This window comes from Saccopteryx bilineata, chromosome 1 (assembly GCF_036850765.1).
Source record: "Saccopteryx bilineata isolate mSacBil1 chromosome 1, mSacBil1_pri_phased_curated, whole genome shotgun sequence".
Lineage (NCBI taxonomy): Eukaryota > Metazoa > Chordata > Mammalia > Chiroptera > Emballonuridae > Saccopteryx > Saccopteryx bilineata.
This window is the reverse complement of record NC_089490.1, coordinates 129,423,393-129,434,300: the sequence shown is the minus strand read 5'-3', so window position 1 is coordinate 129,434,300 and position 10,908 is coordinate 129,423,393. Positions and strand designations below refer to the sequence as shown.

Sequence of the window (10,908 nt, the reverse complement as noted above, 5' to 3'; positions counted from 1 at the left end):
GTTCAAGAAGACAAGTCACCGAATCTACCCATTTAACCATGACTTTTCTGAGATGAGGAGACCACTATTCTATTCAAGGACAAAAATAAATAATCTAGTCACTTTCCTTTCTTCTGAGTCTGCAAAGTAACCGCTTTTATTCTTCTATTTCAATATGAAAAGTTAATGAACATTAAATTTTTGGCAGAAAAAATGAAAGTTAACATTATCCAATATGGGTAAATAAAATCTACACCAACTACGTAAAAATTCTACTTTTAAATGAGTAACACATAAACAAAATTACTTAAACAAAACATGGTTTGTTGGAAAAGCACTACATATGCTGCAGACTAACCACCAAGATTTTATGTTAAATATTGTAAACCTCCCCTAAATTCTGTAATTTTTTAAAATTTCTAAAACTTATCAGTCATTAAATATATTTTCTTAAAGGAATACTCCAAATACTTAAATTTCATATATTTTAATAGCTTTATTTGGCAAAGAGAAGCCTAAGAATTCTTTAGAAAACATTTCTAGAGGGAAAACCTTTTACCATAAAATAAATTTGTGTGATTTGGGAGAACAAATCTCAAATGTAGTTTTTTTGACATATGTGCCAATCTTACAATTAATACAAAAAAGATAGTTAGTTGAAATATTTTAAAAATGTAAAAACCAGTCCAGCCAACATAACTATACAATCTTGCTGTAAAAGTACTTATATCAAATTCCACCCAAAATATTTATGCAATATAGTAAATTTAGTTCTTCAAAGTCATCCTTTACTGCCGGCTTGCTTTTCCATTTTCTGTTGTCTCCATTCTGAAAAACAGGAGGAAAAAAAAAAAAGTAGGTAAAATAAAACATTAGCCATCCATAATTTTTCTCCTTTCATTAATTTCATATGAAATTAAACTAATATATTCATCAAGCAGAAGAATATCAGCACTTTAGAAAAGAACTATAAAGGTAGAGTTCCTCTGGTGCAGATGAATAAAAATTGAGGCTCAGAGAGATTCAGTGACTTTCCCAAGGTTTCTTTTTAAAGGCCACATTTCCCCCTATACTTCTGCAAGTAAAACTAAGAAAAAAACTCTGCCATTTAGTCAAAGATTTATTTCTGTTTCCACTAAAGAGGTTCCGTTGCCAATACATCATCAAAAGGTCTTCTAAAAAGGAGATTAAAATAATCAAATGAGATTTATTCAATTAAAATATTCCTAATATTGTATTACATAATAATTGAAAAATATTTCCCCCCATTATTTTATAAGTTCAGTGTTACATACTATGTTTTCTCTTTGACTTTTCTCTCTATGGTGTTTACTGAACGATGAAAACAAAATGACCTAAGAAGTAAATACTTTCAGGGTTACAATCAATATAATCATGCCTATTATAAGTACTAAGAATCAAAGAAGTTAATTATTTCCCTCTTTGTAGGTAACATGTATCAATTCATGATATTACTAATAAAAACAGCTGAACACCACAAACAAGCAGTGTTTAGCATATTTTCACTTATTTAAGGCAAAACAAAACCAATTTCCACAATAAATAATACAAACCCATTTTCTTCTTTAAGATGTTGATATAACTCAGCTCTGTTATTAACAGAGTTCAAACGTCCAGCAAACTCCTGATGCTTTCTGGAATTGGCAGTATTGATTCTATTACTCCACAAGGATAATAAGGACACTGGCCCTGGTGTTATATTTGACAGAAGAGAAAAAGTTAGAAGAATTCACTATTTTGAAATTTACAAATTAAAAAAAATTACCTTTAATTCTATTGTTTTATACAATTAAAGCATTATTTCTCCCTTATTAACCCTTTGAGTAGTAAGAACGTTCATGTATGTCCTCGTGCCTCCTGACCATCCAGAGTACAATTGATTTAAAAAATGTGTAAGGCGGCCTGACCTGTAGTGGTGCAATGGATAAAGCATCAACCTGGAATGCTGAGGTCACCAATTCAAAACCCTGCACTTGCCTGGTCAAGGCACATATGGGAGTTGATGCTTCCTGCTCCTTCCCCCTTTCTCTCTCTCTCTCTCACTTTCCTCTCTAAAATGAATAAATAAATAAAAATATTTAAAAAATAAAAAATGTGTAAGGCAGCATTAAAAAAAGGCAAATGTATGTTCTTGTTTCCATAAATTGGTTATCAAACAAACATGATTTTAAGTTAATAAAACTAACTAGAACTAATTACATTTTTTGAAAAAAACAAACAAAACTCACTCCCAGGGTCAGCGAGCACAAAAAAAAATCACTACTCAAAGGGTTAAAGATTTTTTTTTCTTTTTTTATAGAGACAGAGAGAGAGTCAGAGAGAGGGATAGATAGGGACAGAGAGAGATGAGAATCATCAATCATCAGTTTTTCGTTGCGACACCTTAGTTGTTCATTGATTGCTTTCTCATATGTGCCTTGACCGCAGGCCTTCAGCAGACCGAGTAACCCCTTGCTCCAGCCAGCGACCTTGGGTACAAACTGGTGAGCTTTGCTTAAACCAGATGAGCCCACACTCAAGCTGGCGACCTTGGGGTCTCGAATCTGGGTCCTTCTGCATCCCAGTCCAACGCTCTATCCACTATGCCACCACCTGGTCAGGCAAAGGGTTAAAGATTTTATGTGTAAAGGTGTTCCTAAAGCCACCTAGTAGTTTGGTGGTTTGCTGGAAGTACTCAAATGACTAAAAATACAGTTGCAGTCACAGCTAAGAATCATTATAGTAACACAGTAAGGAGACATAGCCAAATCAGTAAGGCAAAGACAAGAGGAATCCATTTGCAGGCTTCCCATGCGCTCTCCCTCCGGCAGGGCTTACACAGAGTGCTGCCCTTGCCAGCAGCAGAAATGCAGCCCTGTGTGCACAAGACCTCTGCTGGGAAAGCCCATTTGAGACTCAGAGTTGAGGGTCTTTATTCACTGCTGGTCACAATGGCATTCACTGCCAAAATACAAATACCAGAATTCCAGACTCCCAAAAGAAAAGCAGTTGTTCAGTTCAGATGAAAGGCAAATACTTGGTCATTGAGAGAATGTTTTAAAAGCCAAATTCCCAGATATCAGTCAGGGGCCAAACTTACAAGCAGGCTTTTCTAATGTTTAATAGCCTTAAGCCTGCTATGTTAACTCTTTTCTGTATAATATGAAAAGACAAAAAGACTAGAATATCCCAAGCTACTTTGAAAAGTAAAAAAAAGTTAGAAGACTCACTACCTGATAATAAGAGTCTACTTGTAGTGATCATGATAGTACTGTAGTGGCAAAGGACAGACACACAGACCAAACATAAAAGAAAACCCAGAAATAAATTCCCATATATAAAATCAGTTGAGTTCTGATAAAGGTGCAAAGCAGTTCAACGAAGAGGGGGTCTTTCACAAAGGCTGCCGGAACAATTAAGATGTTAAGAAGAACACTGTCTCATACTTTGCAACTTATTTTAAAAAACTCAAAATGGATCATAGCTTAAATGTAAAATCCAAAATTATGGAACTCCTAAAAAAATACTTTAAAAAATTTTTTTGCGACAGGTAAAGCACAGATTTCTTACATATAACAGAAAAAGCATAATCAGAAAGAAAAAAATTGGTATTTTAGAATTTATCAAAATTAGAAACTTGTGCTCTGTAAGTCACTGTTAGGAGGAGGACATGCCACAGACTGGGAGGAAATATTTGCAAATCACATTCCCAAAAAAGGATTTGTATTCAGAATAAATTTTAAAAATTCTCAAAATTCAACAACAAAAAACAAACAGCTCAATTAAAAATGATTAAATATCTGAATGAACCCTATCAAAGAAGACGTACAGATGGTAAATAAATAAATGAAAAGAGGCTCACCATCATAAGTCATGAGAAAAATATAAAATAAAACCACAATGAAATACTACTAGATACCTATTAATAAAAAAAAAATGTAGGTAGAATTTAGAAAACAACAGAACATATAAAGGAGAAAATAAAATTAATTATAATACCACTGCTCTGACAACCATAAATATTGTCTTTTTTCAATGCTAATCTGTATCAGTAAGATTACATTTTGGTTTTTCTGTTACTACATCATACAAAGAAAGCTGAATAGATTTTCTCCAAATCTGGAGTTCATGTTTGGAATAGTCCAACCTTACATGGAGAGTAAGTATATAGCAGGTGCAATATTTACTTTGGAGAGTCCTAGGGGGTTATTTTTCAAAGCAGATTAAACTGAGGTAGAATAAAAGGCCCATATAAATTGCTAATAAGAAGAGACATGCAAATTAGGTTGTAAAATAGAATGCAAGAAAAAATAAGTTTCAAGTACCAACTTTGAATGGAAAGTTACAAGGACAGACAGTGATTTACAATTAAGCTGCTTCTCATATCGGCTCCTGAACAGAGTATTTCCAGAATGAAAGGCAACAGGAATCTACTATTTAATTTCACTGTAAGTGAGAAGCTAGTGTATAGGTATATAAAAGCTTAAAAAACAAAACAAAACAAAATAGAGATCATGGTATATATGGTTTTATAGCCTGTTTAAAAACACACACACATATATTCATTCATGTATTCATTCATTCATCAAATAATAACTAAACTTTTTTTATGGGCCAGGGACTGGACTGGGTGATAGTGATATGATAGCTATAACAGTAAAATTTTAAAAGCCCCTGTCTGTAAATGTTTCAAACTCCTAGTAGAGGAAAGATATTAAGAAGCAATGTCTGACACAGTGGATAGAGCGTTGGACTGGGATGCCGAGGACCCAGGTTTGAGACTCTGAGCTCACCAGCTTGAGTGCAGGCTCATCTGGTTTGAGCAAAAACTCATCAGCTGGGACCCAAGGTCGCTGGCTCGTGCAAGGGGTTTACTCGGTCTGCTGAAGGCCCACAGTCAAGGCACATGCTAGAAAGCAATCAATGAACAACTAAGGTGTCGCAATGCGCAACAAAAAACTAATGATTGATGCTTCTCATCTCTCCGTTCCTGTCTGTCCCTGTCTATCCCTCTCTCTGACTTTCTGTCTCTGTAAAAAAAAAAAAAAAAAAAAAAAAAAAAAAAAAAAAAAAAAAGCAATGTCAATGCAGTACAAAGTGCTATCCCACTAGTAACCCTGGGAGGCATAGAAAGCACAAAGTAACATCTGACTTAATTGGGAAAGGAAGTCAGGAAGTCTTTCCTAAAAAAGAACTTGCTTACACTGAAGTCTGAATGATGTGCAGGGTGGGGCGAAAGCAGGCTTACAATAATTAATAAATAATAATTTATAAGAATAAACTGTTTTGCGAACTCACAACTGTAAACCCACTTTTGCTCAATGCTGTATGTTAGCAAGGGGAAAGAGTAGCATTGTAGCAATAACTGTCCTTGGCCTATATAAATTACACCCTGTGAACACACCATCATTTAGTCATTTTCTTACTAATATGTGTTTTGGCTGCTTGCAACTTCTTGCCACTAAAAGTTATATTGAGTTCTATTTTTCTAAGATATTGGAAGAATTTCTTAGAATTGTTTAGATTAAACCTAAATATCTCATCCTAATCAACAGTGGCATATTTTGGCATGGGAGAAGCAGAATAATTTTTTAAATTGAATTTACTGGGGTGACAACTGGTTAACAAAATTAATACTGGTTTCAAGTGTTCAATTCTACAACACATGCAAACTAGGGAATTCATCATTAAATAAATGATTAAAAAAATCTTGATCAATTTCTCTAAAGATGTGGATGGAGGGAGATTTGACATGGGGTAGAGAAGTAGAATAATTTATCAACACTTTTATTATCCAGGCATCCAAGCAAATGCCTGAGAGGCAAATATGACAAGATCACCTTTATCTCTGATTTCAAAGAAATCAGTGAACTGGAGAATATTAGCTTAAACCACTATATATACTATAGCAGATGCATATGACACACAAGCAAGCCTACCTTTTCCCTAACATGAGCTGCCAATAATCATAACCTGACCAGCCCTGAGGTCTCATCGCCTCAGGAGAGGCATAATGGCAAGAAATCAGACCTTTAAGTACAAGTGCTCATTTTCCAAAGGCTTCATCAATGAAGCTATGACACTATTGTTCTTTAATACTGACAAATATATTTACTGCTTATATTTTCCAAGGCTGTAAACAAAGAATCTTCTAAATAAAGAATCTTCTAAACAACAACAGGACAACAGTACCTCCTCCTGACATATCCAACAATATTAGTAACACTGTACAAAACAGAACTAAGTTGAACAACTTTTTACAAACCTAGTAACCACAGTTCCTACCTTTTGATTTTTCTACTGTTGGATTTTCATCCATCTCAACAAGGGGCTTTTTATTGGGAGGTTCAGGAGAATCAGGTGAATCTTTTATAATTTCAGCTTCAGCCAACTCTTCTTTCCCACGTTCTAAGATGCCTTTTAATCTTATAGAGGGACAAAAAATAACATTTAAAGTTAATAATAATAATAATAATAAAATCATACCTCTTTAAGTCTAAGATCTTTTAGATTTTAAGAATAAATGAATACACATTATATTTACTGAAAAATGAAATAAATACACATTAAATGAACTTCTATTAAATGAGATGTGAATGTTCTATATGCAGAATATGATATGCCAAAAGGTACCATTGTGCTATGTCAATACCAACAAGTCACCTCTCTGAATCTTGCCAAGGCTTTTCCTGTTCATAATCTTTCACTGTTTTCTCTGACTTGTCCTCTTTGTCCTCTCTCTTTCTTCCTCGTTTCTTTCGTTCTTCTTCTTCTGGGGGTTTGCTCCTACAGGCCATCAGACATTCCAAGACTCTTTGATGTTTCTCTGAGTTATTGATATGGGCTCTAACAAGGGTTTCTAATTCATTCCACATTATACGGTATTGTTCATCTCTGAAGTAAAGATTTAAAATAACAGATCTTAGAAATACTCTTTAAGTAATATTAAAGTATCACTTGCTACTGGTAAAATAAAAGGAAATAATTAAACATGGACTTCTTTTCTCTTCCTACTTAATGGAGCAATTCTAAGTTATAAGGTATCCAATTCTGCTATTCTGTATCATTTCATCTCAATTATATGTGTGCACACACACACATACCCCAAACATAATTTACATATGGAATAAGTTAGCTTAAAAAACAGTATGGGCCTGACTTGTGGTGGCACAGTGGATAAAGCGTCGACCTGGAAATGCTGAGGTCACCGGTTCGAAACCCTGGGCTTGCCTGGTCAAGGCACGTATGGGAGTTGATTCTTCCAGCTCATCCCCCCTGTCTGTCTGTCTGTCTGTCTCTCCTCTCTAAAAAAAAAAAAATGAATAAAATAAAAATTAAAAAAAAAAACCCAGTATGTATTGGCCCTGGCCGGTTGGCTCAGTAGTAGAGCGTCAGCCTGGCATGCGGGAGTCCCGGGTTCGATTCCCGGCCAGGGCACACAGGAGAAGCGCCTATCTGCTTCTCCACCCCTCCCCCTCTCCTTCCTCTCTGTCTCTCTCTTCCCCTCCCACAGCTAAGGCTCCATTGGAGCAAAGTTGGCCTGGACACTGAGGATGGCTCCATGGCCTCTGCCTCAGGCACTAGAATGGCTCTGGTTGCAACAGAGCGATGCCCCAGATGGGCAGAGCATCGCCCCCTGGTGGGTGTGCCAGGTGGATCCTGGTCGGGCACATGCGGGAGTCTGTCTGACTGCCTCCCTGTTTCCAACTTCAGAAAAATACAAACCCCCCCCAAAAAAAACCCACACAAAAAACAGTATGTATCGCCTGACCAGGTGGTGGCGCAGTGGATAGGGCATCAGATTGGGATGCGGAGGACCCAGGTTCCAGACCCTGAGGTCACCAGCTTGAGCGCGAGCTCATCCAGTTTGAGCAAGGCTCACCAGCTTGAGCCCAAGGTCGCTGGCTCGAGCAAGGGGTTACTCGGTCTGCTGAAGGCCTAGGGTCAAGGCACATATGAGAAAGCAAGCAAAGAACAACTAAGGTGTCACAACGAAAAACTGATGATTGATGCTTCTCATCTCTCTCCCTTCCTGTCTGTCTCTGTCTATCCCTCTCTCTGACTCTGTCTCTGTAAAAAAAAACACAAAAAACCCAGTATGTATCAAATAAATATTATATATAGAGAAAAAATTACCTTTTAGGGCCTTTTCCTCTTGTACCAACTGTGGAAATAGGTAGAGGATCATTTTTTCTTTCCATATCAACTAAGTTGTATATTGTTTTTTGACAGTTTAACACATCTTCTTCTGTCAAAGATTCTTTCACAATAACACTGGCTAATGGAACTACCTGGTACATTAAAGAAAAAAATAAAAATCTGTCTTGAAAAACAACTATCAAAACATCAAGGCAGAAGTTCAACTTATTTTAAACATCGCGATGCCTCATCAATTTTATGTTGCTAATTATTTAACAGTAGCAAACTCATATAGTTCATTCTTTGCTTGAGAAATGGCTCTGAAAAGAATATATAACTAATCAAGAAGAAAAGCTGAAACGAACACTTACCGCTTGCATGTTAAAAATGGTGGTTTGTGAAATAATCATAGGCCAGTAACGGGTGTGTTTTTCTAACTGATCTTTTGCTCGTTCCAAAGGGATCTCAAGACTTCCATCAATTTTATATCTGGGGTCTAGAAAAGGAGTTAATCTGTTTTCCCTCATAAATTCACCAAAATCCTAATGATAACCAAATAAGATAAAATTAGAAACTATTTTCTAATGCTTCAGTATGGATTACATGTAACAAGTCTGTTTCCCTGATGTCTTCTGTCCTGTGATATGCAACAAAGCATTTTCTCTAACAGCGCCCCCTACACCACCTCGAATTTTTTTCATTTCTTTTGAACATGAAACCTACCAGCCTTTATTACAATGGAAATGCTGAGGGCCTCATATATAAATAAGTTCATTGTTGTTTCTACTTTTTAAAAATGAAGAAACACTTATTTTTCTTAAATTCTGTAATTTAACTTTTTTATCATATACAGAAAAAAGAACTAGTGAATCATAATTATATTAGAATACCAATGTTTACTAAAAAGCTATGGACATGGCATCAAAATGTCAACAGTGGTTATCTTTGAATGACTGAATTCTAAGTAATTTAGTCTTTGTTTTTTTTGTAAGACATCTATATTTCTAAATTTTCTACAATGAATATTTGTTAGTTTTCATTTTATTTAAATAAATCTAAAAACAATAAAAAAAGGTCTATCAAAAATAATCACTTACAGTATATAACACTTTAGTTTACAAAATACACTCATACACATCAATCTCATTTAATTTTTACGACCATCTCAAAAAGTATATAGCCATGAAGAGCAAATATAAATGATGGGAGGAGGAATAAAAAATTAAAATCAGAACAATCGAATTTCTACCAAAAATAAGATAGAATTTCCTTATATAAAACTTTAAATAGGCCCTGGTCAGTTGGCTCAGCGGTAGACCATCAGCCTGGTGTGTGGAAGTAAGTCCCAGGTTCAACTCCCGGTCAGGGCACACAGGAGAAGTGCCCATCTACTTCTCTACCCTTCCCCCTCTCTTTTCTCTCTGTCTCTCTTCCCCTCCCACAGCCAAGGCTCCATTGGAGCAAAGTTGGCCTGGGCGCTGAGGGTGGCTCCATGGCCTCTGCCTCAGGTGTTAGAATGGCTCCGATTGCAGCGAAGCAATGCCCCAGAGGGGCCCAGCATTGCCCCCAGGTGGACATGCTGGGTGGATCCCAGTCTGGCGCATGCGGGAGTCTGTCTGTCTGCCTCCCCACTTCTCACTTCAGGGAAAAAAAAAAAAGCTTTAAATAACACAAAAATTAAGTATTATTTCAAAGTAGCAGCAATCTAACTATTGAAATGTTTTTTGTTTGCCATTAAGTTACCAGAACTAAAGTTTCACCCAAAATATTAATTCAAATCAATTCTATACATTCTTATAATTCCAATATGTCAATGCTATTCAGGTACTTCTAAGTATACAATGAATACATAAAGAAGACTACATAGTGATAAATAGCTCTTTTGAGCAAGTATTAAAGGAAATTCACCTAATTAAAATAATCAACTTCCCAAAAACTTTTTGTCACAGATCTTATGTCACAGTATATATTAGGTACTCCATAACTACTTGATGAATGAGGACAGACTCAAATCATAAAATTTATAGACATCAGAGTCTTACTGTGATCCGGTAGTCCGTAACTCTTCCTCCACATCCTTCGCTAATTGAAGGTGGATCTTCTAGAATGGATCGAGAACTGCTAAGGACATGCAAAAATATCTCTCCTCCATGGCTACTAAGCATATGACTGATGACTTTGGAACCTGACTTTCGTGGTTGTTCCAACAAAACAGAACGACCTGTCAAAAGTAATGAAATTCAAATGGGCTCTTATTTTTTCCCTTAAGGTTTATGTTAGATTTTTCATTTTACATATTAACCCTCATATTTTACCAGCATTGCTAATTTAGTATATCTGCGTTTCAAGTCTGAAAAGTCTGAATTCTAGCCGTAGCTTCTCTTGGTCACTTCGAGCTTACATAGTTACAGGATGGTTTCCCAAAGTAAATACAGTGGTCGCCAATATAATGTTTGGTTACACTCTTCCTTCAAATACAAGTTCATATAAAATTTTTCCCCCCTTGGATAGCAAGAAGAAAGGTGAGACAACTGTTGAATAACCCTCAAGTTCTCATAGCTCTGAAACATTTGGGGGTGAAAGCAAAGTCTCAGTTCACTTCTACAATCACTATTTATCAGCACTATTATTGTTAACTACCTTCTATTTCATGTGACCAAACATTTTTAATCTGGACTTGACATAGACTGATAATCAAATTGTGCTTAATATAGCTATGAAATTAATCCTATGACAAAAGCTGGCTAACTCATCTTATCAGTGGTTAACAAACTACTTGATCATAAAAAT

The 10,908-nt window shown here is 35.8% G+C and overlaps 1 protein-coding gene across 2 annotated transcripts in view; it reads right to left on the bottom strand.

Moving 5' to 3' along the window:
• Positions 1-461: 461 nt before the first annotated feature.
• The window catches only part of INTS13 (integrator complex subunit 13), a 49,108-nt gene continuing 38,661 nt past the window's right edge, over positions 462-10,908 (bottom strand). For both annotated transcript variants that reach the window (XM_066265938.1, XM_066265945.1), the window contains 7 exons: positions 10,161-10,339; positions 8,490-8,660; positions 8,116-8,270; positions 6,643-6,873; positions 6,265-6,404; positions 1,554-1,689; positions 462-807 (listed from right to left, as the gene is read on the bottom strand). In XM_066265938.1, coding sequence (XP_066122035.1) covers positions 768-807; positions 1,554-1,689; positions 6,265-6,404; positions 6,643-6,873; positions 8,116-8,270; positions 8,490-8,660; positions 10,161-10,339 — 1,052 coding nt within the window. In that variant the 3' untranslated portion in view covers positions 462-767. The remainder of the gene's footprint in view (positions 808-1,553; positions 1,690-6,264; positions 6,405-6,642; positions 6,874-8,115; positions 8,271-8,489; positions 8,661-10,160; positions 10,340-10,908) is intronic.